General features: G+C 49.2%; 2 protein-coding genes across 11 annotated transcripts in view; one reads left to right on the top strand and one right to left on the bottom strand.

Annotated features, from left to right (window-relative positions):
- On the top strand, nt 1-25,358 carry CC2D1B (coiled-coil and C2 domain containing 1B). 6 transcript variants are annotated; one of them, XM_023549602.2, is made up of 25 exons: nt 1-286; nt 1,903-1,991; nt 2,911-3,055; nt 3,971-4,071; nt 4,479-4,643; nt 5,224-5,349; nt 5,546-5,705; nt 5,907-6,088; nt 6,278-6,353; nt 6,462-6,566; nt 6,647-6,777; nt 7,039-7,111; nt 7,321-7,550; nt 7,866-7,983; nt 8,065-8,237; nt 8,625-8,750; nt 10,334-10,392; nt 10,485-10,601; nt 10,985-11,058; nt 11,197-11,255; nt 11,492-11,543; nt 12,186-12,285; nt 12,414-12,504; nt 13,698-13,827; nt 25,093-25,358. In XM_023549602.2, the coding sequence occupies exons 1-24, from the start codon at nt 130-132 to the stop codon at nt 13,824-13,826; spliced, it is 2,838 nt and encodes a 945-aa protein (XP_023405370.2). In that variant the 5' UTR covers nt 1-129; the 3' UTR covers nt 13,827; nt 25,093-25,358. The 6 variants fall into 6 exon arrangements, with proteins under 6 accessions (XP_023405370.2, XP_010589587.3, XP_010589588.3 ...); XM_010591285.3 differs by lacking the exon at nt 25,093-25,358 and adding an exon at nt 17,425-19,132; XM_023549603.2 differs by lacking the exon at nt 25,093-25,358 and adding an exon at nt 1,036-1,287 and having other exon boundaries at nt 173-286; nt 13,698-14,083.
- Nucleotides 20,463-26,400, bottom strand: part of ZFYVE9 (zinc finger FYVE-type containing 9) — a 230,294-nt gene continuing 224,356 nt past the window's right edge. For all 5 annotated transcript variants that reach the window (XM_023549600.2, XM_064281962.1, XM_003411082.3 and 2 more), the window contains 3 exons: nt 24,724-24,829; nt 22,419-22,595; nt 20,463-20,742 (listed from right to left, as the gene is read on the bottom strand). In XM_023549600.2, the coding sequence (XP_023405368.1) occupies nt 20,581-20,742; nt 22,419-22,595; nt 24,724-24,829 (445 nt within the window). In that variant the 3' untranslated portion in view covers nt 20,463-20,580. The remainder of the gene's footprint in view (nt 20,743-22,418; nt 22,596-24,723; nt 24,830-26,400) is intronic.

Below are 26,400 nucleotides of genomic sequence, written 5' to 3'. Positions count from 1 at the left end.
TGGACGTCCCGAAGGAGCGGCCGGTAGCTCTTCTCCGGAAGCTTGCGCTACCTGCTTGGAGGAGCTTGCGCACTGGGGACCCCACCCTTTGGATCACCTGTCGGGACGCCCCGCCCACTTCGTTTGCGCATGCGCACTGTGTGCTGCCTGGCTCGGAGTCACGTGTTAGGCCGTGAGCAGTCTCCAGGCAGGCGCTTCCTACCTCCGCTGCCGCCCCGGGCCCGCGGGAGCCCAGGGCGGTGCACGGCCGCAGAAGGCCCGATTTCGGTTCCGGATCTGCCGCGAGGTATGCCGCGTACCCGCTCCCCGGCGAGGGGAGATCTGGGGACGGCGGGGAAGATGGAGGCAGCCGGGGGCAGGCCGGGGGTGGGGCGGGGGGTCCAGCCGCAAGGGGGTGCGGGCCCGGCTTCTCCCCACCTGCGGACTCCGCTGCCCACCTCCCTCCAGAGCCCGGGCCTCGGTCCGGCACCGATGTCCACAGCCCAGTGCTCCCCCGCGCCTCAGACTTGGCGTGTCTGATTCTGACCTCGTCCTTGCCCTGAGTCCTGCCACTCCCGTGTCCCATCTCTGTTGACTACCCCGCCATTCACCCAAGTCTGACACCTGGACTCATCCTGGGCGCCCCTTTCCGAACACCCACATCCGTTAAGCTCTGAGCTCTGTTGATTTGACCTTTTAACTCTGGAATCAGCTACTTTACTCCGTTCCCACCGCCATCCCCGCGCTCCATCAGCTTGCCTCTGTCGCCTGGACTGTTGCGGAATGCTCAATACGGGGGCAGCTCCCGGGCTTCGTGATCCCCGCTCCGCCCTGTGCACCTTCCCTTGTGCAGCTAGAGGGATGCTTCTGAATCGGCAGTCTGATCTTGTCACTTTTCACCCCATTGCTCTCAGAGTGCTGTCCAAACTCCTTTCGGCTTAAAGATTGTTCTTGTTTGTTTTACCTTCCTGCTCACGTTTCCAGCTTCACTTGTACCATTTCTTATTTTATCCTTGAAACACCAAGTTTGTCTTCCTTTTTTTTTCTTTTGTGCAGGCCAAGCCCTCTCACCTCAGAACCTTTATCAAGTTGTTCTCTCTGCTTGGAATCCTATATCCCTTCCTCGCCCCCCAGCTTCTTCATGACTCAACACAGGCATCACGTCCTCCCTCCAAGAAGCCTTTTCCATAGCCCTGGAACAACCCCGCGTGGTGGTTCCTGAGTCTGCCTCCATTGCACACGTGTTCCTTGAGGGCTGAGCACATGTCAGGCTCATTTCTGCACTCCCAGCCCAGAGTCTGACACATAGTAGGTCCTAGGAATGGTTGTGAGATCTCTGTGGGGGTAAGACTGCTGAGTCAGGTTTCTCTAGAGCAGTGCTATCCAATAGGACTTCCTGTGATGATAAAAATGTATGTGCAGGAGCCATACTTGACTCTTGGGTGCTGGAAATGTCTAGGGTGACTGAGGAACTAGATCTTTTAACTGTAATTATAATTAATTGAAATTTAAACTTAAATAGCACATGTGGCTACCATGCTGGACAGTGCTGCTCTAGACCGTTGCGGAATCTTACTCAGGCTTCTGTCCATCCTGTTCCTACAGTTACTTCTCTTGAGTCTGCCTTCCTAGCTGCTCCCCACCCAACTTCTTTAGGTCTGATCCATGTTCCTCAATTAGTTCAGAAACATATCATGTGTTCACTCCCATCCCAATGTAAACCCATTACCAGACAGTCCCCATCCCTCTCTAGCTCCTCATACACGTTTGGTGCTATAATTCCAACATTAGTATTCCATCCCCTGGTTTTAAGCATTGTCCTCTCTCTGGAGTTGGGAGCTCACCAGTCACACCTTACCACAGTAGCTCTGTTGGCAGGTTTGAAAGCTGTTCCAGTCTGAGTCAGTCTTCCACTCCTACCAGATAAGCATCTAAGCTGCGAAGAGATGCCAGGCCCAAGACCTCGGAAGGGTCCTCAGGCCAGTGGTCAGGGTGTGGCAGCTGCCAGGCAGGTATGGCTCTAGCTTCCTTCACCCTTGGGCCATTTGAGGGAGAGGGGTTTCTAGACAGAGCTTGGGCAAGCCGGAGCGCCAGGGTGGTTCTCCCATTAGTCAGGATACTTTGAGTTCTGTCTCCTGGAGTTGGCAGAGCCATTAAGAGACTTTCTGAGTAACTGCTACCACTCATAGATGTGAGGTGAGGCCTGAACTCACAGGCCTCCTCCTGCACTGACGATCTCCGTAAGAGTGACTTGGAGGGCTCAGGAGTCACCGAAGTCCAGGGCATTCTCATGGGGCCTCAGTGCTTTATGGGTTTTTCATTTAGAACCACAGTTTTGCATGCCAGCAAGGATGCCAGGACTTAAGGGCTGTGGCCAGGGGCTAGGGACAGACATGGCCCAAGTGGGAGACTGAGCTGGTCTGTCCTCTCATTTTCTCCCTTTAGTTCTCCTGGGCCCAAGCCCTCGGCCTTCTGAGTCTGTTTTTATTGTCTTAAAGGAGGCAGATAAGGGAAGTGGTAGTGTGAAGGGCTTGAACTCAAGTCACAAAGGCCTTATTTTAAATTCTGGCTCTGTCACTTACCAGGCTGTCTCAGTTTCATCTGTACATGGAGGTGAAAATAGGACCTGCCGCTCGCAGGTGTTGAGAATTAACTAAGATGACCACGTAGAATGCTGAGTAAATGCCTGGCAGCCATTGCTACTGTTATTAGTTGTAATAACAGTAGTTATCCGGTTCTTTGTGGGGTCTCAGGAGATAAGTGTCCTGAGGGGTAGTATCTCAGACCTCAGTTTCCCTTTCTGCACATGGGCCTCACGGACAGTGAAAGAGGCCTGACTCCTTCCGCCTCAGGAGCCCTGACTCAGGTCCTGGGGCTGGGCCCGGCCTCTGCCTCATTGTGTGCTTCCTAAGAACCCCTGTCTGCACTCAGCTGGGCCTCTTTGTGGAGTTCAACCCTGAGGACATGCTACTGGGAACAGAAGAGGCCGAAGATGACGGGGACCTAGAGGCCGAGCTGCTGGCCCTCACTGGAGAGGCAGGGACCCCAGGCAGGAAGCCAGTGCCCAAGGGGCAGGGTGAGTTTGTGCCACTGGGCCGGGCTCGGTGGAGGAACCAGCCAGGTCACCTGGTCCTTCTGATGCCCGTGGCCCCCCTGCAGCACTCCCACCCCGAGGGCATCTGGCCCTGCTTGCACACTCCCTCCCTGCGCTGCCCACCCCCCCCCCGACTGGGGACATATCTGACTCTTGGAGAGACTAACTGATGACTCCCTGCTTGTCCTAACCTGGGCCTGCTATTGAGGGCTCTCAGCAAGGACTGAATTGGGTACATAGTGAGTGCACAAAAACTGTTGAATGAATGGGCAAGTGGAAGCATCAGGGGGCCTAGATCTTCCTCACTTCTCCCAGGAACCCCCCAGAGAGAACCACCCCCATCTCCTGTGGCTCTGAGCTGAGGATAATGGGAGGACCTGGAAAGGGCTCTCTGGTCTGGGAGAACTACTGGGCCCTCCCCTCTCTCTCAGTCCAACCCTGGTTTGGTGTTAGACGAGCATGGGTTTGGATCCTGGCTCTACCCCTTACACAAATTGTGATGTTAATAAAATTAACGTTAGTAGTTTTCAGTTTACTCATATACGAAATGGGGATAATAGTACCTATCTTGCAGAATTGTTGTGAAGTTCAAATGATTTTTAAGGTCTTTACAGATGTGAGAGGTGTGGTTGGGGTGAATGGATGGGTATGTCTATGAATAATACTACAGGCAAAAATGCAAAGAGGGGAACAGAGCAGGAAGGTTTCCCTGGTGGGGGTCTTTTGAGCTGGGTCGTAATGAATGAGCCAGAGTTTTCCAGGCAGGACTTGGGTTGTGGGAGTGAAAGGGGATTTCTTCTGGGTATGTGTACCCAGCCCAGTGGATTGAAGACCCTCCTTTACTCATCCTGGACCTTTCCTGTGTTGCCCTGACCTGCTGTGACCCTCTTCCCCCAGCCCCCCTGCCCATGGCCCAAATCGAGAAGTTGGCGGCTGACTGTATGCAGGATGTGGAGGAGGAGGAGGAGGAAGGGATGGAGGAGGATGCAGACCTGCTGGTGCGTGCTGCCATGCTGGTAGCCAGGGGTTCCTGTGGTCAGACTCGGGCCTGGTGGAGGAGAAGGGTGTGGAGAAAAGGCTGGGGTTTGTCCCTCTATGTGCTTGGACTTGGAGTGAGTGCCCTGTCCTTCCCAGGCCACAGTTTTCCTAACTGAACGGTGTGAGACTGGTCTCCTTTGACCGCTGGTCTGAGCTCAGCAGTGGGGAGTCTCAGATTTGGAGTCATCACAGTTTTCCAGGCTGTCCTTGGTCAGATTAAAGGGGCGTTTGGTTTTTTTTTGGTAGGGCAACTCTCAGGCGCAGTGGCTGATGCTGGGAAGTATTGCTGGGGGAGAGCCCTTTAGTCTCAGAGTCTGTTGTGGGTGTGGCCATGAGGCCCCCAAGGTCCTGGGACTTGTCTCCCCAGACTGAGCTGCGGGAGGTGCTGGGTGCAGAGGAGGAGAAGGAGGCCAGGGCCCTGGATGGTGACGAGGCAGCCAGCCCGGGTGGCCCTGAGGAGGAGAAGGGGCAGGAGAATGTTGACCCCCCAGTGCAGACAGCTCTCCTAACAGCGCCAGCTCCAGCAGCTCAGGTAGGCTCTGGAGGATTTTGTGTGCCTCTGATGTCCCTCACTGTCCACAGGGTCCTGTGTGCCTCTGGTGCCCCTCACTGTCCATGGGGTGCTGTGTGCCTCTGGTGCCCCTCACTGTACATGGGGTCCCGTGTGCCTCTGGTGCCCCTCACTGTCCATGGGGTCCCGTGTGCCTCTGGTGCCCCTCACCGTCCATGGGGTCCCGTGTGCCTCTGGTGCCCCTCACTGTACATGTGGAGCATGCACGGAGCATAGCCTGCATATCCAGGCTAGAGTATCCCCCCACCCCAGGGCCCCCTCCAGCAGCTGCCCCAAGCCGAAACCCAACAAGAAAAACTCCTTGGTGGCTGGCTGGCCTCAAGGGCCCCTCTGTTTTCTGAGACCACCCACCTGAGCCATTTCCTGTCTCCACCAGTTGTCTGGGCCTCTGTGTTTGTCTCTGACATGGCCTCTGACATGGCCTCCCACCTTGAGGCTTTTAGGCCTTCTCCCTGACTCCCAGAGCTCCATCTTCTGGGGCAGTTTCCTGGCAGGGAGGGAGCAGCAAGGGCCTAGCTAGCCCTGAGTGAAGTGTCTGCAGGCTGAAAGGCCTGAGGGGCTGCAGGCCCTGCTGGAGGAGCGGATCCACAACTATCGGGCAGCAGTGGCCAGTGCCAAGGAGGCAGGGGAAGCAGCCAAGGCGAGGCGCTGTGAGCGTGGCTTGAAGGTGGGTGAGCCCCGCCGAGGAGCAGGGCTGGGCTGTGGGGCTGAGGGCAGTGGGTGAGGCAGCTGAAAAAGGTTGGGCCAATGGAACGAAGGCTTTCCCACCAGCCCCGTGGAGGCGATGGATCCCTGGCCTGTCTTGGAACAGGATCCAGGCTGAGATGGCTGGCTGGGTTTCTGGACTAGTTCCTCTCCCTCAGACTCTGGAGTCTCAGCTGGCTGCTCTGATGAAAGGCAGGAAGATCAATGAAGATGAAATCCCTCCTCCAGTCGCCTTGGGCAAGAGGCCTCCAGCCTCCCAGGAAGCAGTCAGGAGGAGCCCTGTGGCAGAGCCCCCACTACTCCCGGCTGTGGAACCAGGTATCTGGAGACACTCAAATCCTGTCGTGGTTCCCAGGGCCAGGACCCATGGCCTGCCTCCCCTCACACCACCGTCCCTCGCCCTTATTGCCGCTTCACTGAGAGGTCTTCAGGCTGACCAGGCATGTAGGCACTGGAACCCAAGGTGTGCACCTTCTTTGGCCCTTATGCCCTTTCTCTGGGCTTTTTGTTTCCCCATAGACACCTCTTCCCAGCCTGAGACAAGCCCTCTGGAAAGTCCTGGCATTTCTGCCCCATTGGATTCAGACCCAGACCCAAGGGCTCTGCTGTTGGCCCGACAGCGGGAGTACAAGGTGGCTGCACTCAGTGCCAAGCGGGCTGGAGATCTGGATCGTGCCCGAGAGCTCATGAGGATTGGGAAGGTAGGGCATCTGGCTCAGAGGCCCTGTGTCCCACCCCTCGTTTCACAGATGGGTAAACAGAGGCTCTGGGAGAGATAGGTCACACAGGTAGACCAGACTTGAGTGAGATTGGCCTGAGGGGGCATTGCTTTCAGCCGGACTCTCGGGGATCCTAGCTTACAATGACACCTGCCTTTCTTCCTACTGTAGAGATTTGGTGCTGTCCTGGAGGCTTTGGAGAGGGGGCAGCCCGTGGACCTGAGTGCCATGCCCCCAGCACCTGAGGGTCAGTATGGTAGTGGTGGGGCAGTCTGTTGGGTTGAGGTTGGGAAGGAGTATCAGGGCTGGGGCTGGCCAGGGCCCCCCACCTACATCTCTGCTCTGGGTCCCTCAGATGTGAAGCCACAGGCTTCCAAGGCCCCCACAGCACCCTCAGTCATACCCCCGGCAGTGGAGCGAGTACAGCCAGTGATGGCCGCTGATGCCCCAGCAACCCCAGGTAGGGCAGGATGGAGGGACCATTGGGTGGGGCTGGGGAGGGGCAGGCAGAGCTGATGCCGTCTCCCTCCCCGATTCAAGCGGCCCCTGCGGAGCCACAGACGGTGCTGGATGCCCTGCAGCAGAGGCTCAACAAGTACCGGGAGGCGGGCATCCAGGCCCGGGGCAGTGGGGATGAGCGCAAGGCCCGGATGCACGAGCGCATCGCCAAGGTGGGCAGCAGCCGTGCGGTCCTTGTTCTGCTGGGCTCTCCCTGGCTGGTTGCCGTCTCTCTGCTCCCCTGACGGGCCCTGGTCTTCTCTGAGTCTGTCTTGGTGTGTCTGTCCATCTCGCTGAACTCTTGTTGCCTCAGGGGCCTTTTTCCCTCCAGAGCTGTCTTTCCATTGGCCTTCCTCTCCTTGTCTCTGTGTCTGGTGGGCATGGAGCCTGCCAACTGCTGCTCACCCTCCGCCCCTCCCATCCCTCCCTTGTAGCAATATCAGGATGCCATTCGGGCGCACCGAGCGGGACGGAAAGTTGACTTTGCTGAGTTGCCTGTTCCACCAGGTGAGTGGGGGTTGGTCTAGGGGCTCTATGAGGAGGTCTGTGTGCAAGAAGGGAAGGAGAGGGAAGTGATTCCTCACATATCTGCCTAAACCCTGTGAAAGCCACCCCCCCCAGCCATGCCCAGGGAAGACCCAGACAAGGGCCCTCAGCAGCTTGGTGCTTCCCTGAGGCTATTCCACTCCTCCCAGTTTTGTCTCTCTCTTCCACAGGCTTCCCTCCAATCCCTGGCCTGGAGCCCACTGCGGGCACTGCGGAGGATGCAATGGCAGCTACTCTTGCAGCTGCCCAGAAACTGGCCACGTCAGAGGATACAGCCCCAGCAGAGGAAGATGAGGAGGATGAGGTTTGGCTCAGAGCCCAAGACCCAGGGGCTGGTGGAGGAAACAGGGTAAACCCAGACCCAGTGCTTGACATTATCCGTACTAACGAGCCCAGTGAGGTAGGTATTCTTTGAGAAAATCTTGACCAAGGGTGTCCAGCTAGGACTTAGCAGAGCTAGGATTCAAACCAAGGTCTTTCAGACTCCAGAACCCAGGTTTGATTACCCTGCTGTTTTCTCTCTGGGGAGTTTAGACCAGAGAGCTTTTAAAGCTTCTTCTAGCCCTGAGATTCTCTAGGGCCCAGAGAGGGAAGGCCACTCATCTTGGGTCACACAGGAAATTACTACTATGTTAGGAAGAGAGCTCAAGTCTGGGAGCTGCTGTGGTTGGGGTGGGGAACAGATCTCTCTGTAACAGCCTTCTGGGACCTGCAGGATGAGCCCCCAGCCCAGGCCCCAGTGGCAAAGAAGCCGGCACAGCCTCTGGTCCCTTCATCCCAGCCACTGCCTGAGCCCAAGGCCTCAAGTTCTAAGGAGTCACTGAGTCCATCTGGTGAGTTGAGACGAGGAATGAAGGAATGAAGGGTCTAGTGAGGGGCAGGCGTGGCTCCAGCCAGCGTCCTTCTCCCTTTAGTGCGGGAGCAGCTGGTGCTGCTAGAGGCGCGGAAACTGCAGTACCAGCGGGCAGCCCTGCAGGCCAAGCGTGGCCAGGACCTGGAGCAGGCCAAGGCCCATCTGCGGGTGGTCAAAGGCCTCGAGGCCCAGATCCTCCAGGCCCGAGCTGGTCGCCCTGTCAGCCTCTCCAAGGTGAGTCCCAGCTGGGTAAGCAGAGGAGGTGGACATGCAGTGGGAGGCAGAGGACTAAACTGGGACCACTTCTTGGATGAGGCAGGATTTGGACAGGCTGTGTGGGCAGCCTGGCAAGGAGTCTACCCCATGGCCCCAAGAGAGGCCAGGGAAGGGCAGGAGGGCGGTCTGTGGTTAGAGGTGACAAGGCCAGGGGGATAGAGTGTTCTAGCGGCCAGGGGGATAGAGTGTTCTAGCAGCCTGGGGTAGAATGGAAGGCAGTGAGCTTCCGTTAATGGAGTTTAGTAGAAGCTGAAGAACATTTAGATGAGATTCCTGCCTTTGCTGGGCTCAGTAGAGGATTAATCTGACTCTTGGGGCCCCTGAGGGGCCTTGTGACCTGGGCAGGTGCCTTCACCTTTGACGGATGAGGAGGGTGACTTCATCCTCATCCACCATGAGGACCTGCGACTCTCCCAGAAGGCTGAGGAGGTGTACGCCCAGCTACAAAAAATGCTTCTGGAGCAACATGAGGTCAGTAGGTCTCTTGTCTGTGTTCCCCCTTTCGGTGCCCACAGCCTGTTCTGGGGAAAGGGCTCAGACCAGATAGGCCTGGTTTCAAATTTTAGCTTGGGTAAGGCACTTACCCTTCCTCATCTGCAAAATGGGATGATAATGCCCCTTTCAGGGTGGTTACAAAGTTCACATAACAGAGTGGAGGGTAACGTATTTTGCAGATGGGAGCAGGAAATGTTGAGAGATAATGCAGTCATGTGTCGTTGAATGTCATGATATGTTCTGTGAAATATGTCATGTGATTGGGATGTTCTGCGAACACCATATTATGGGTGAAGGTCCTTTCAGGCTTCTGCTTCCAGAATAAGGAGGGTTTGTCGGCGTTAAAAATTTGCTGGGGCAAATAACCTCCCTCTGCAAGTAGTTTACCGAAGGTTTCTACAAATTCTGCTGCTGCCTTCGCATCAGCACTCACAGACTCACCATTAACCGTCGCGTTATGCAGCAAAAAACATCGTTTGAAGCGCTCAAACCATCCAGAGCTAGCACTAAACTCGATGTCATAGTCTGGTCCTGCTTTTTCTTTAAGCATCTCAAACAAGCTTTGTGCCTTAGCAGTGATAGTCACATGTTCAGAGGGATTCACTTTTGTGTTGGATCCTTAATCCGCGTCATTAACAATTTTCTCCGTGTGTGATATTGGTCCCTCTCTCATTTTTGTTAGCTTTATAGCTTTCACTGAAGCTGATCCTTTAATAGCTTGGAGAATTTTTTCTTTGTTTTTGAGGATCATTGTGATTGTCGAGTGCAGCACGCCTAAATCCGCTACATCCTGTTTTCCCGTTCCCTGTGGAACCAGAGATGTATATATGATTGGACGTTGCCTAGATGGTTGTTATGCGGCACATAACTATATATATATATCCACGTAGAAATGTATATGTAGGTATATGTGTATAAACATATGTATTTATGTATACACATGTGCCGACATGGTTATGTTCCAAAGACCAGATCATTATGCAAAAATTGGTGTTAATGTGAAAAAGATGACCACATCAGATCACAAAATGGAGGATGACCACATCATTACATAACTGCCAAACCACTGAGAATCATGACCTAGCTAAGTTGACACATAACCATTACAGCCAGCGTTACTCTGGTCTTGCATCTGTGTTCGTTACTGCTAGATGTACATCGTTAATGTACAAAATAGATTTTTTACTGTTGTTGTAAATGCAGAATGTCAGATAATGAGATAGTCGATAAGTGAGGAGTAGGTGTATATAGGTAAATGAACTGCTGCTTACTCTTCTGGAAAGCCTTCTGAGGTGATGTTTGAATTGTGTTTTGTAGAATGAATAGGAGGTTGCCATGTGAATTTTGGAAATAGCAAAACTTAGGCAGAAAAAGGTGATAGGACTTGGGAACGGTGCCCTTGGGATACGAGTTTGGGGAAGGAAAGGAGAAGGCTACAGAGGAAGGTCGAAGCTTTAAGAAGATGGGCCTTTGAATGCCAACCTAGGCAGGTCCTGCTCTGAGCTCTGTTGGCAGGTCCTGCTCTGAGCTCTGTTGTCATGCTGGGCCCTTGTTTTCAGAAGTGCCTGCTATTCTCCAAGCAGTTCATGCACCAGGGCAATGTAGCTGAGACCACCCGGTAAGTGCAAGGGCTGGGGCTAAGGTAGCCTTGTGGGATGGGCAGCAAAAAACGAGCCCTGCCATGCTAATCTGCACACCCCTCCCTGCCAGGTTTGAAAAGCTTGCTCAGGACCGCAAAAAGCAGCTTGAGATCCTGCAGCTGGCCCGGGCCCAGGGCCTCGACCCTCCCAGCCACCACTTTGAGTTGAAGACGTTCCAGACTGTAAGGTGTGAAAGCCTGAGCGAGCGAGCGGCTCTTGGGTGGAGGCCTGTATAGGGACGGGGCCAGAGGCTGGGAGCCAGGCCTGGAGCCTGAAGCCTTTTGTGTAGCTTCCCAAGGCTTGGCCTTGCCGTAGGCACTGTGGGTGGCGAGTAGCAGCATGTGGGGACTGCCTGTGATTTGCTCAGAGCTGGTCCAGTTGTGTGCAAAGATCTCTGGACTGGGAGTTGGAAACTGAGACTTGAGTACCAGCACAGCCACTTCTAGCTGAGGCAAGCCTTTCCCCCTGGGCACACCCTCCTCCTGGCCACGACTGGCAGGCATGGGAACAGGAACCTTGTTCCACCACTCTCCTTCACTTGGGCTTTTCCTCCTTTCTTGTTGGCTGTAGGATCTTCTCAGATCTCAACAGCACAGAAATGCATCTGATCATTGTCCGGGGAATGAACCTCCCAGCTCCTCCAGGTAACCCAGGGCCACCCTTACTCCGAGAGACTCTTGCCCAGACACTCCGCCTCCAGCCAGTGTGGACACACTGGCTGTCCCTCCACATCAAGAACTGAGCTCCTGGCCACTCCCTCTGACTCTGTTTCTCCCTCATAGGGGTGACCCCTGATGACTTGGATGCTTTTGTGCGGTTTGAGTTCCACTACCCTAACTCGGTGAGGCTCAGGTGGAGGCAGGATGCTCTGAGTCCCCATCTTCCATTCTAGGACCCTGTGCTCCATTTCTCCCCATCCCTGGCCAGGTCTGTTGTAGAAAGGGGTTTGAGGACCCTTAGGTCCATTCCCTACAGGGGCCCCTTTCTTTGACACTCATGTAGCCCAGAGTCCCTGGCCCTGTTTGTCTCTTTTTTTTACCTAAGCTGTCCTGAATTCTCCCTGTTCACTGCTCTTAGGACCAGGCTCAAAAAAACAAAACAGCTGTGGTGAAGAACACAAACTCTCCAGGTGAGGCTCTCCATGAGGACCCTCCTCCTTTCTCTCTCTGACGTGTGTGCAGCACTTGTATTTCTAGAGTGTTTGCACATCTGTTGTTTTACTTGTTCCTGTTAACTTGAGTGATAGTTATTATCACCAGTCCTCTTACGTACTTGGGGAAACTGAAGCTCAGAGGGGTAGAGACTTGCCTTGGGTCTCATAGCAAGGAGGCGGTGGAAATGGGACTTGAACCCAGGAATCTTGACTCCAAATTCCAAGTCCTTCCCTCTTTGCTATAATCTGCATCAACTGTTGTTGGTTGTTATTGAGTTCATTCTGACTCCTGGTGACCCATGTGTGCAGAGTAGAACTGCTCCATAGTGTTTTCAAGGTTGTGGCCTTTCAGAAGCAGATCGCCAGGCCCATCTTCCAAGGCACCTCTGAATGGGTTCAGACCTCCAACTTTTAGGCTAGTACTTGAGCGCCTGTTAACTATAAGCACAAACACTCTTAAGGCCAGCATTTTAGACTCTGTATCACCCTCTGGTGGCAATCACTCTGAAATGCAGGCAGAGAGATCCAGAAGGAAGGCCAGCCCTGGGCCTCTGTATTCCGCTTTCTCAGGAAATCCCTGGGAGCCAAGCCCCTCCTTACCTTCTTCCCCTGTTGCAGAATTTGATCAACTCTTCAAACTAAACATCAACCGAAACCACCGGGGCTTCAGGAGGGTGATCCAAAGCAAAGGAATCAAGTTTGAAATCTTCCACAAAGGGTAAGGCCCCTTACAGTTACACTGCTGAGGTGGGCTGGGCAGTTACTTGCTGCTGTTGCTGTTATTGTTCATTTGTTTTCTGCACTGGCCTCAGCCAGTTCAGTTCTCTGCTGCCTCTTGGTTCCCAGGTCCTTTTTCAGAAGCGACAAGCTGGTCGGCACAGCACATCTGAAGCTGGAGCGGCTGGAGAATGAGTGTGAGATCAGAGAGATTGTGGAGGTAGGGCTCAGGGGTGGTGGGGATACCAGAGGACTTGGAAGAGAAAAACCAACATTTTTTGGACGCCAGTCCCTATTGAAGGTTTTTTATGCCCAGTGTTTAATTTAAAATATCCGTAAGTGTCCAGTATAGTAGGTGGTATCCCCATTTCACACAAAGAGATTCAGAGGATCTGAGAAACCTACACAGACACACACAGATAGGAGTGGACATACTCTTTCTAGAATGTTCTGTCCCCCGTCAAGTTCTGGGGAAAGTAGGTTAGAGAGAGGGCCCTTAAGGGGTCTGATTACTGCTGTCAGCTTGGCACACGCAGATTCCTAGGCTTCTGAAGGCAGAGTTATGGTTGGGACAACTGTCTGGCAACATATGAAGTGGAACAGGCTCCTGACATAATGCCGATAAGGTGTTTCTGGAGTAGGGATCCAACAGAATGTAGCTAACCTATGCTTAGGCATCAGCCCCCAGACAGCTCTTTAAGCTTCCATGGGATTTTGCAGGCAGAGTTTGTCTCTGACAGACGAGGAAGGTAAGGCCCAGCAGGAAGGGTGTTACATAAGCTCATATAGTGTGTTCCTGGCAGAGAGAGTATAGACCCTTGCTGATGCCTTCTCAAGTGTGGGGGGGGTCTTGGAGGACCTTGTTCCCTAGTGCAGCCTGGTCTGTATTGGTCCCCTTGAGGGTGATCAGACTTCTCAGGCCTGTTGGCACTGCTTAGCACTCTAGCTGCCGCCTCTCCTGATGAGAGGAGAGAGCCAGCATGGTGGGTTGGCAGGAACCTTGGCCTGGGTCCTAGTCCTAGCTTTGCCATGCAGTGGCTGTGTAACTTTAAATCACTTCTCTGGGCCACCTCTGAAGCGAAGTTGGGCTAAGTAGTTTTCAGGCTGCTCCTTGAAGCCAGTGTTTCTTCCAGGAGCTGCCATGAGGACTGAGGGGGACACTGGGTAGGCAGAGTTATAGGTTTCCCATTTCCACTTCAGTTGGAACATTGCCGCCCCTCTGCATTTTTATGTTACGTCTTTTTATGAGACTTACCTAAAAACTACCACCAAATGGCAGGAGGGCAGGGGCTGTCATGTAGCAGACACCTTTGTTAACACTGTAGGTGCCTTAGCGCCTCTTCCTCCATTCCTGTGAGGACAGTGAAGCTCCACCCCCACCCCGTTACCTCTCCCTCTTTACTGTCCTCACAGGTCCTGGATGGAAGGAAACCCACGGGGGGGAAGCTGGAGGTGAAGGTGAGGCTGCGGGAGCCTCTGAGCGGTCAAGACATGCAGATAGTCACCGAGAACTGGTTGGTCCTGGAGCCCAGGGGCCTGTGAGGTGGGCAGCTTTCTGGACCTTCAGAACCTCTCCCTTCTGCCAGGGCCCCACAGGCCCCCATCCTTTACTCTCTGGGAAGAAAGCCTAGGAGTTTCTTTTGTTCTTCAGTAGAACTGGGGAGGGAAGTTCACCTTCCGAGGTTTGTCTCCAGAAAATCCTTTCTAAAATCTGTTTGTATTTTCCACAACAGTTTAGACTTAACATGCTTTGTGCCCCAGTGCAGCAGATGGTCCGTGCTGAGGAGCCAGGCCAGCAATGGTGGTGTACAGGGGCTTGCTTGTCCTTGCTTTGCAGGGTACAAGAGCGTGTGTACATAAGGGAGATGCTCCCACAAGTACCAAAGACTTGTTAAATACTTGCACTACTGACCACAGCCCTGGTCTTGCCTGTTGCCAGCCCCTCCCCAGGCCTCCACAGAAGCAAGAGGGGTTCTGGGCACCCCCACTCTCCCTCAGTGTGGGAGAAGGCAAGGGTACCCTCATCGCTATGTGCTGTGGAGACTTGCAGCCTCACCTATTCACCCTTGCGTAGCAACTGTGTGCAGCTTACCCCAGCCCCCAGTTGCACCATTTCTGGATGTGCCTTTAAAAGATAAAACCGAGGGATGGGAGAACTCACGGGTGATCTGGGACCTTCCCTGCTTGGGGTGGGGGCAGGGTCCAATGACAGCCTATCCCATATGACTTAATTTACCCAGCTTTGCCTGTGCCTTGTGCCTTCGTTCCTGACAGCTGCTGCATTAGCCTTCCTGCTTCCTAAAGGAGAGAGCGGAGGAGGAACTATTTCCAATACTATTTAGTGGGAAGTAAAGGGAAGGTCGTATCTCGGGTCTGGTCCATGCACCTAAGACTAAAAAGACTGTTAACTGGAAAAAAAAAATTATATATATATGTAATTTTATGTAGCCATTTTTATTTAAGAAAACTAGCTCTAATTCATTATTGGGGTTTTACACTCTAAACACACACACATTGAGTAACTACCAAAGTTGTAAACTCAAGCCCTGCTGCCTGTCATTTTTTTTAAAGTGGTAAAATACATATCACAAAAAAATGTGCTGTTTAACCAGTCTTTTCCCTGTCACTTTTAAAAAGCCAGAGTAGCAGGAACGTTTGGGGGGCAGGGGAGGCTTTTACTCTCCAGTTGATCACCTGGAGAAATCCCGTAGTCATTTCCCAAGAAATTCCCCTTTGGGTTTGTTTTTCTGAATGGATGGAGACAAGGGAGGGATTTGTAGTTGCAACAGATTTAATATTCAAAACCACATGTTCTTAGAAATAAACTTTAACACCCCAGTGTTTTTTCTTTTTTAAGCATTCAGTTAAAAGCATTCCTCAAGATCATTTTTGAAAGGCTGTAACTGAAGCAGGTACATTGCGTGTACTGATGACTACAGCATTGCATAAGCACAGCTCAGAGATGAGCTTTTGTGTCTCTTTCAGGGACGGGGCCAGGGCATGCTTCTCTGCCCTTAAGAGCAGAGCTTTCACTCAGCAACAGCAGGAACTGCAAAGGACTTTTTCCTAGAGCTTTCTGGTCAGCCTTACCTATCAGAAGTGAACTACCAAAATTTCCACAGATGGGAGATTTAACACTTAATTGCAGTCACATAAGCGTGGCAAACAAGCAGTGATCTAGAATGAAGGGGAGAACTGGCAGACTTCAGAGCAGAGGGGGTGGCCAGGAAGTTTCTAGGGTTTGTACCCAACCCAGCGCTTACCAAGAGGGCAAACATGACAGCAGTGGTTCACCTCTAAGTTTCCACCAGCCCTAGGAATTTCTGAATTTAGGCCTCTTATGGAAATGCCTATTTCGATAGGAAATTTTCTATGGCCTCAAAGATTTCCCTTTGCAAAACCCATTCAACTTCAGTTGGCTTCACTGCTCTTTGCTTTTTGAAAAACAACCTTTACGCTGAGGGAGGCAAGACAAAGCCACCCACTGGACTTGGAGACTGAGGTTCTTAAAAGGCCTTTGTTGCAGCCGAGGCATGCGGGGGTCAGGGAATGGGAGGAGCCTGCCCCAGCCTTGTCCTAAGATTTGTCGGAGTGCAGTAACCAAGCACTGCAGGTTAGTGACTTGTGGGCAAATGCGAACCAGCCACAACTGAAACAGTTTTTACAGTTTTATATTCTGCCTTTCACCTAGTGCAACGCACACTTTGTTCTGAATTAGTGGACTGAATAAGAAATGGAAGAAGATGAGAGTCAGGATGTCTTGCTCACAATTAAAGGGCAAATTCAGCATTACTCTTTCTTACAGCACCATTCTGACACCTATGATGGGGCTTCCAAATTTTGAAGGCTTGATTTCCAAACGTGTGGGCAGCCCCTCAAAGATCCTGCCCCTTAGGGCAGCGGCTTTCAGGAGCCAGAGAGCTGGGTACCTGGTCTGTGTCCAGCTCCGTCACAGATGGATTCTTCCCTTCTCTGGGCCTCGCCTTCCTGAGCTCTAAAATGAGCAGTATCATCCCTGCTCTACCCCAGCTCCTTCGACATATACAGGCCCTGAAAGTCCCTAGCATTATTAAAATAGAAACTACTGATACAAAGTGACTACAGAAACAATGTTCAGTAAAGACTGCTTGATTGTTGTTTGAAATGCATAAATTATTCCCAGCTAACCAGTTATTTAAAAAAAAAAAAAAAATTTTTTTTTAACCAGTTATGTGATAAGAGGTAAGTTCGGTTGGGAGTTTTGGGCCCACCATCTACCACGTTCCTGAGAGAGGACACTTGAAACCTGTTCAGGAACCGCTGTGGCTGAGGAAGATAAGAACGTCACAGGGTAAAGTCACGTGTCTCTAACCCTAGAGCCCAGTAGGTGCTCAGAAAATGCTGATAAAAACAGATGGAGAAACTACATTGCCTAGAATATGGTAGAGATTCAATAATTTTAAAATATTTATTACTAAATTACCAGAATGGCAGTTCCACTCCTCAGTTTATAAGGATCTCTACAGCAATCTTCAGGTTTACATTCCAGAAAAGTTTGCCTTATTTAAAAATGTGACGTTTCAGATCTTCGCCTTATGTAATCCTTACAATATACATTATATAAAAAGCAAAGAAAAAAAACAGCCTCCATTGTTTTATGCCCAATTCCACAAGATGGTTGTACTAAAGGACATTTTATGCAGTTGACAGTATACCTGATTGTACAGGGCCAGGGTATGTCCTTGGAGCGAGAGTTAAAAAGCCTGCACTGATCCAGAAAAAATACATACAATGGCAAGACCTATTTAACCAAGTAGCAAGGAAGATAAACTTCTATAGGAAAACAGGACCAGCACACAGTGCATCAAACCAGACCTTCACACACAGTTATGGCGGGGGAGGCAGGAGGCGCAGACAAATCAGGAAGAGAAACTCTGCAGTTGGCATTAGCAAAGTCACTGGCCTTGTGAACTGCTGACCTCTGTAGACGCTCCAAACTTCTGAGGTATATTTAGAACAAGCTGGATGTTACACCGAAAATACCTGACCCTGTTATAACAAGTGCTTCTTGTTCTGTCAGGTTTGGGGGTTGGTGATCCCAAGGCTCAGTCCTTACTAGCTGAGCTCTGCACTAAGGAGCACTTACTTTCCTCTCCTTTAGAACTCCAAGTACTCGAGTCTGAGAGAAAGGCTACAAATCACAGTTCTCAGCAGCCATCATCAGCAAGACCTATGGAGAGGCAGATGTAGGATGTGACCTCCTACCACATGGAGAGAGATGAACCTGCCTAGACACGCTTCCCAGGCCAGGTCTTTGGGGCTCTGTTTGAAAAACAGCTGCTACCCTAAGCTCCACAGCCTCAATGGTTGCCAAGTCCTGGATCCAGCTTCAGCGATGGGGAACAGGTTCTCACTGTCCCAGAGGCCTGTGTTAGCTCCCAGGGGATCCATGGAGCTGTGCGCTTTTACTGCGGAGGGACTGACTCCAGCCTGGCCTGGGCTTTTAGTGATGACAGCCACACAAGGCGTGAGTTGCCCTAAAGCAGTGTTCTTCAAACTTAGTTGTGAAATCCATTTGATCTGTGGCCAAAATAAATTTTTAATCAACGAGAAAATGACCAGTCACATATATCATGGACAAACCAGATCTTGATTTCTAATACTTGTGTCCACTGGGGAAAAAAAGAGCTCCTTGGAGAAATGTCCGATTCTGGGGCTGGGGGAGAGCAAGTACAAGATGAGCCTGGAGTACCTTAGGCCAGAAAAGGAAGTGCTCAAAAAAGTCATGGAGACAGACACAAAAACATAGAAGCCAGCCTGAGGGGGCTCCCACTGGCCAAAACAGACCGTATGAGCACTAAAATAATGAAACTACTGAAAAAATAATGTGTCAGTCCATAGCGAAAATTTAATGAATAGGGGAAAAAGAAGGGCTTTTGCTTAAAGTAGATCATCAAGTGCCAGCTGTGAAGGGTGGAGGGAGTGATGGAACTGGAAGACCACTATTTGCAACCATCACAGTAAAAGATTAGGTAAGAAACATCAGTGGATACTTCATCTAAAATGAAATTCTGATAAGCAAAATTACATGGTCTGAAAATGTCTCCTCACATACTGCTTATTAGTTACAAGGGGAAAAGTCATACAGTGGAGAAATCAGGCAGCATCTTGACCAGACGATCAAAATTTACCATCAGTGAGGGGCAGATGAGTATCAAGTGCCCCAGATGTGATGTCCTGAAAAGGAAACATCATCACGTAGGTAGGGGTCCGGCCAAGAAGGCACAGTGAACGTGCCAATCATGAGGAATGTAAGCCCTGGTGGCACAGTGGTTAAAGCACTTGGCTGCTAACTGAAAGGTTGGCTGTTCAAACCCACCAGCTACTTCCCGGGAGAAAGATGTGGCAGTCTGCTTCCGTAAAGATTACAGCCTTGGAAACCCTATGGGACAATTCTACTGTGTCACATGGGGCCGCTGAGTCAGAATCATCATGAGGAAACATCAAACTCAAAATGAGGTCTTTTCTACTAAGAAATGGACTGGGAAGCTCTGCTCACCAAAAATATCAGTGACATGGAAGATAAAGTCAATGAAAACCTTTCAGATTAAAGGAGACTGAAGTGTCATGACAGCTGCATGCCACGTCTGATCCGACACTGGAAGCTTTACTGGAGGAGGAAATTCTCTGAGGGATGTTGTTGGATCATTTGACTACTGGAAGAGAGAAAGTATATCAGTGTTAAATTGACTGAAGCTGATTAGCTGTCTTGCGGTTGGTTATATAAGCCCAAGCCAAGCCCACTGCCATCAAATCAATTCCGACTCATAGCAACCCTATAAACCGAAAAAAAAAAACCAAAAAACCCAGTCATCGAGTCAATTCCAACTCAAGGTGACCCTACAGGATAGAGGAAAACAGCCCCGTACAGTTTCCAAGGAGTGCCTGGTGGATTCGAACTGCTGACCTGTTGGTTAGCAACCATTGCTCTTAACCACTACGCCACCAGTATTTCCAAATAGGATAGCATAAAACTGCCCCACAGGGTTTCCAAGGCTGTAAATCTTTAAGGAAGCAGACTACCATCATCTTTCTCCCACAGAGCAGCTGGTGGGTTTGAACCACAGTTAAGTAGCTGAGCACTTGACCACTGCATCACCAGGGCTCCTTGGTTATATAAGAGAATATCCTTATTCTTAGGAAATAAGCATTAAAGTACTTAGGGATAAAGGGCTATGATGTATGCAACTTTCTCTCAAAAGCCTCAAAATGTTTTATGGAGAGAGGGAGAAAGCACTGATCAAGCAAATTGGGCAGAATGTTTATATGTTAACAATAGGCGAAACTGGGTCAATTGTTTATGAGTGTTCTTTGTACTTGCAACTTTCCTGGAAGTTTTAATTATTTCCTGATGAAATACTTAAAAACACAGGCCTCTAGCATATTATAACTTAAAAGGTTTTAGGTGTGTTCTGTCGGCCTTCACAGAAAGGCCAAATTCGACATCAGCCATTCCCTGGAGCAAATAAATCTCTACCGATCCTGAAATTGCTCTGCTATCCAAGTGAACTCATTTTCAGTGAGTTGTCCTTCCTTGGTCAAACCTGTTGCCCTTGAGTCAACTTTGACTCATAGCAACCCCACAGGACACAGTAGAACTGCCCCATAGGGTTTCCAAAGGCTGTAAGCTTTACAGAAGCAGGCGGCCACATCTTTCCCCTGTGGAGCAGCTGGTGGGTTCGAACTGCTGACCTTTCAGTTAGCAGCTGAGTGCTCACTTCAGCCAATAATCTGGTAAAAACAGAAAATGGAAGTGTGACTTCTACTTAATAAACAGCTGTGCTGTAACTGGGAGATCCGTGTGGGATTCTCCTTTCTATATCAGTTCTATACAAAGAGTGCAAGACTGATGCTTCATTTTTTATTTCCCCTCTGCCCTCCCACCCCACCCTTGGTGATGGCTGTACCCATTTGAGCATTTCTGAGCACATGACCATAAGTAAGTCTTTAAAGTGGAGCGGAATTCTTGTCTAAACAGTAACAGAAGGGGATTAGCTGCAAAGATAGCATAACTGTTGTGCAGTAACAGAAGCTGCCCAGATCCTCTTGGTGGACAATGCATAGAAGACTTAAAATTACGGAACATCTGTCCCCCAACCACCCTTTCCCACCCCCTGCCCCGCAAACCCCCACTCCCACCCACCACCCATTAATAGTGTTAACAAAAGCTTAATCTTCCAGTTTTAAAGTGCAAATGATTTGGGTATGACTGCTGTCGCAACAGGTCTTAACAGAAAAAAAATGAAGTCCTTTCTGTCTATGCGATGTTTTCCAGAATATAAAAGATGAGTTCCATGACGACAGGGCCCTCGCTGAGCTGGCAGGCCCCTCCATGGATCACGGGCACCAAGGCGCTGTCTAGATCATTCATGTACTGCGAGGGAAGGGGCTGTCCATTGCTCCCTGCTTGGTAGCCAACCTACACCACAGAGAGAAGGGGATGGCAGGTTACTAGGGAGAGAAGATTTCTCCAGAGGGCTGAGGGCCATGGAGGCTGAGCAGGAAAGGTAGACACATGGCTGTGAATACAGATTCCTCCCTTCCCTGTACTATCATTTATCCTCCTGTCATTTACCCTGACCCTGCCACTTGGTAGCTGGGAGACCTTGGGCAAGTCACTTAACCTGTTAAAGTCTTTGTTTCTGAGGGAACTGCATAGAGAGTAGAGTGTCAGAAATAATACCTAAACCTTTGGTTATGAAAATTAAAATGAGAAATACTGTGTATGCACAGCTCCCTGATATAGCAGGAAATGAGTGAATGTTCTTCCATCCATGTCTGACCATCTACAAACACAGGGATCCAAAGATGAATGAAACAGGGCCCCTGCCCACAAGGAGCTCACACATTTAGTACAAAAATGTTTGTTTTGTTTTATGTAAAGTAATTCTCTCTCCGGCCAGATTATCAGTACCATTCAAGAAAGGACCAAGATATTCATTTGTATTACCCTGGTATGCTTAGTACAGCATTGGGCAAGACTGTAAATAGAAAATAAATACTTGTTCATTGATGATTAGTCAGGAAACAGCCAAACACATAATCCTTCACCATTTTCTCTGATAATGGCAGGACTGCGCTGAGGAACCAGTTTCTCCCCAGAAGCACTCAAGGCAGCAGCAGTTTAGACAGGATTACAGGTGATCAAGCTGGGAGTCCACGCCCATTTTCTAAATGACTCAAAGCTAAAGGGCTGAGGGGAGAAGTGGGGTCTAGCAATTAGTAACCAAACAAAAAACATTGCCACCTAGTCGATTCCAACTCACAGCGACCCTGCAGGACAGAGTAGAACTACCCCGTAGGGTATCCTAGGCTGTAATCTTTATGGAAACATACTGTCACATCTTTCTCCTAAGGACTGGCTAGTGGGTTCAAACTGCCGATCTTTCAGTTAGCAGCCGAGCACTTAACCACTGTGCCACTAGGGCTCCTGGACATGCCACAGGCATCCAAAATCCAAAAGAAATATGTAGATATTAGAGTGCTACGTCAAGAAGAGAGACACTGGAACAAGAAATCAGAGGAGGGAACAACCAGGGAAGCCTGGCAGTAGGAAACCCAAGCTGATAGGAAAATCAGTGGGGAAAGAGCTCAAGTCCTATTCACTAACTAGCATGAAAATGCCAAAGTAAGAAAAACCTTACTTAGGAGCAGGCAGCTGCAGAGATGTCACCAGCAGCCTGCTCTAGTCAGATTAAGAGAACTAGAGGAGAATGGACAGCTTGGGACCTGGCCTCTGAGGCAGTTCTGAACGATTCCTGATTGGTGGGACTGAGAGTTTCAAAGGGCAGCATAGATGCCATTCACACAGGGGTGGCAGGTCCTCACATACGCTCCTCCTTATCCCACACTAAGAAGAAAACTAACTCCTTGGAAGACATTCAGGTGAGGAAGTCAAGGTTCAAATGGATCAGAGAGAGTCTGACCAAGCAGCATGTCAGGGTAGATTACGATTAGAAGGAGGGCCAGAATGCTACATCCGGTCAGGCCAGGTCAGGAGAAGTAAGCTCTCTGGGTAGATGCACGAAAACTCACGTCTTAAAATAGGGACACTGCCCAAGGCCAGCTTCAAAAGCCACCTACAACCCTTCTTACCTGATCTGAGTCAAGTGTCACACGCAGTCCCAGCTTAGTCATTCCATCTTCCTTCAGAAGCTTCAGGTGGGGGCAGAGAGCAAGGCAAAAAGCCTTGGCAACATGCTCGGTAAGTCTGCTATGGTCTGCAGGATCACTTAGGCAATTGTGCTGGTCATCATTTTCTAGGAAAAAAACCTGTTCCCAAACAAAAGAGACTTTTAATCTTGTGTTCAGGAGATTCTCAAAGAAACAAGTGGATCATTTTGCTGTGTATGAGCACCATGATTCCCTGAGATGTGTAAGACCGAATAGGAATAGGACACCATAAAGTCCTCAGACCAAGGAAAGTAGGGACTAATGTCTTACATCTAAGAAACAATGTCTGTGCCTTAGTCTCTGTGTCTACAAATTGCAGTAGCCACCTACCGAACTCCGTGAAAGCCTTGGCCATGGTCATACTGACGCCTAGTACTCAGAACCAGAAAAGGCCTACATCTTACATTGTGCATCTCTAAAAGGCAATCTCTATGTGCATGATTTTCTTAAGGAAGGATCTTAGAATCCCAAGAGAAAAGGCTTTATAGATTACATGATCCAACGTAATCCTTCATCTTCCAGATTACTCACAGAAGGGAAATGACTTGCTGAACTGCACAGAACTATTTAGAGGCAAAGCCAAGTCCAGAATTCGAGTCTTCTGCCTCTATCACAGACAGAGCTTTTCCCAGCGCATGGCCAGAGCTGTGTTGGTTTCTTTGTACAAAGCCAAGCACTGCACTGTGTACGCGCAGAAGCACAGCAAACTAGGAAGTGAGAGACCTCAGTCCTTGTCACACAGAGAAGGGGTCACGAGCAGGTCCCTTGACTTCTCCATGTCCAATCTGCCTCTGTGAAATGGAAAACACCTGTCCTCCCTGGTTACTGTAAACAGTATAAAAACAAAATATAGAAGACAGGTATACAAATACATAATGTTTATAAATACCAACTCTTAGCTTACTTTTCAACAAAGGGCAAGTCTGAACCCCTGTGCCTGGATGCAGTAGTGAGAGTGGTGGCATGAAATGACGAAAAGAGCTCTGCCGGGAGTAATGAGACCCAGCCTGGCCCCTGCTCTGCTAGTAACCAGCATTTGGCAAGTCACAAAGCCACATGACCTCTCTGAGCCTGTTTTCTTATTTGCATAATGGGATGTGTAGCCTGCCTACCTCACTGAGTCACTGTGCAGCAAAAATGAGGAAACGGAGATCAAACATCTTTGTAAGCTATAAAGAGTTTTACATGTTCCAGACTCTGTGCACTACTCAAAATGTGTCAAAGGGACAATCATTACAAAGCAAGCAATTAAAATCAGCTGCAAATGAAAACACTGAGCCTGGTATGAGGGATGAATCACTTGGCACAAACTGAAGAGCCAGGTTCTACCTGCTCTGTGCTATCAGGGGCCAGCTGTGTCAACTTGGGTAAGTCACTTAACCTCTCTTGGCCTCTTTTCCTTGTGAATAAAATGGAAAAGCTAAATGTCACAGAGTTAAAAAAAATTAAAAGACTTCTAAAGCTGAAAGGAATCCTAGAGATCTTATAATTCAACCCTTTACAGATGAGTATAAATGAGGTGCAAAAGAAATTAAGAGACCTAAGACCTATTTGACTTCCAGCTATGTGCCAGTCTTGAAGAATAAACTTTCTGTTATATGTATAATATATACACACAAACAGGGTCTCTACCGAGCCCCTCCCATTCCCAGGTGACCTACTAATACAGCTTCCCATTTTTTGTTGTAAATGGCTTTCAAGTTAAGGAGCAACCTAATATAATGGAAAAGAGCTTAGCAGTTGGTCAGATCTGGGTCTGAATCAGAACTTGACCATTACTTACTTGCTTTGTAATCTTAGGCAAGGTACTCAGTCTCTGAGCTTTAGTTTTCTTATTGGTAAAATAAGGTTTTTTTTTTTTAAAGACCAAGTTATCTCACATAGTTTCAACTGTATGGCAGGGACCCAATACAGATCCTAACTGCAGCAAAACTGACCAGGCTTTCTGCAGAACAGTGAAGGTGGTATGCACTATTCAAGGATGCATCCTTCTTAAACTCCAATGCAAACAAATCTCTAAAAGCTAGTCCACAGGAATGAGGATACATCAGATTGCTGCAGGATGCACTTGGTGGCATTCTGTCCCTGGGAGCTAAGACAGACCCAAAAGAGTTGGAGAACAGAAGGTAAACAGAGAGATTTAGTCTTATTCTCCCAACATCTATGGCTCTTGGCCTACCAAGAAGTGCTGGAAGTGGGTCAAGGATGCCAGATTTCATTTCCTTACCTCTGTCCACCTGATGACTTTTCCATTTGCTTTATACTCTGACCCATGGAATATCTTCACACTAGTTATAGACTCCATGGACTTCCCATCGATAGGACTTATGACACTAAATTGGAGGCAGAGGAGAGAGACAGAAGGAGCTCTTGAAGTTAGGGGAACCATTTTCCTCATCAAGTCTTGCTGCAAATGCCAGGTCTGACCTAATTACATGGGGTGTCTTGCTAACACAGCTGTGCAACACATCACTGTAGGAAGAAACCACTGTACAGAAATGCACATGAAACATTATGGAAATATCATGGAAAGGGCTTATGTACTGTAATAATTCAAAGAACACATATTTAAAAAAAAAATTTTTTTTTTTTCCAGGAGCTGGTTCTTATTGTAAAGAAACTGTTTCATCAAACCTGCGCCTCCCCAGCACTCCTTACTTTAGCGAATGCTCAGCTGCCCACCAGACTTGCTCTCCCATCCGCTCTGTTGCATCACTTTGCTTCTGGCTCTAAAACAACACTCATCACATTACACTTTTCATGTTTGCATAATTGCCGGACAAATGAACTTCTGAAGGGCAGGGAATATGACAACCCAGTACTGACCCATTTTATTTGGTTCTTAGGCATTAAATAAACGTCTGTTATTAAAAGAATTATTTGAACAAGTTTGTTAATTATGTCAGTGCTGGTGTGAACTGGGAGCCCTGGTGGTGCAGTGGTTAAGAGCTTGGCTGCTAATCAAAAGGTCAGCAGTTCAAATCCACCAGGCACTCCTTGGAAACCCTATGGGGTAGTTCTACTCCGTCCTGTAGGGTCACTATAAGTCGGAATCGACTTGACAGCAATGGGTTTGGTTTTTGGTTTTGGTTTGGTGTAAACAGATGAACGTGTATCTGTAAATCTATCATAACAAATTGCCTTCACTGCTAAATTATCAATCTTAGATACTGAATAGAAAGGCCACTTTTTAAAAGCTATTTCTGCCTGAAATACTGCAAGTATAAATACATGGAGATACACATAAATACTCATTCTGATGAATGAGGATTCAAAACGATTGGCACAAAAATTCCAGATTCCTCCCAACAACTTTCACAACTGTTTTTGATTCTCTATGAATTAAAGGTCAAACTCAACTTAAACTTCAATATCAGGCATTCACTTTATTCATTCAAAATAAAACTATTTTGGCAATGTAAGTTTAATTCCTAACTCCTCAGCCAACGATATCAAAAAAGGGCCCCTTCTTTAAGGGAGGATTGTCCATTCACTTGGGGACAAGCTGGAGAACATTCAAGTTACACACTATACACTAAACTCCTGAGTTTGAGAGTCTTCCCTGGCTAGTTTTTGTCCTGTTTCCTAAGATGCTGCCACTGGCACTTGCTTTAGGAAAGGGCAGTCTGCTTGTTAGTTACCGATACGTCACGGCATCAGATTTTTACATTACACATTTTTTGGTCCTAATAACCATGTCCATTTCTAATAGACAAAGTCATCTTGAAATTAAATTTTCCAGTGAAGAACAGAAAGATAAAGGATTATTTGTAAAATAGGTAAATGTGCCCACTGATTTGAATGCGCTTCTTTTTTTGTTCAACTATAAACGTTTTTAAATCTCTTTTTAAAAAATCTGGTATGTCACGTTCTAAATGCCCTCTGTCTGCCTTTGCTCCTGCTA

The sequence above is a fragment of the Loxodonta africana genome, chromosome 3 (genome assembly GCF_030014295.1).
Source record: "Loxodonta africana isolate mLoxAfr1 chromosome 3, mLoxAfr1.hap2, whole genome shotgun sequence".
NCBI lineage: Eukaryota > Metazoa > Chordata > Mammalia > Proboscidea > Elephantidae > Loxodonta > Loxodonta africana.
The sequence above is the reverse complement of the archived record's forward strand: the minus strand, read 5'-3'. Positions and strand labels throughout refer to the sequence as shown.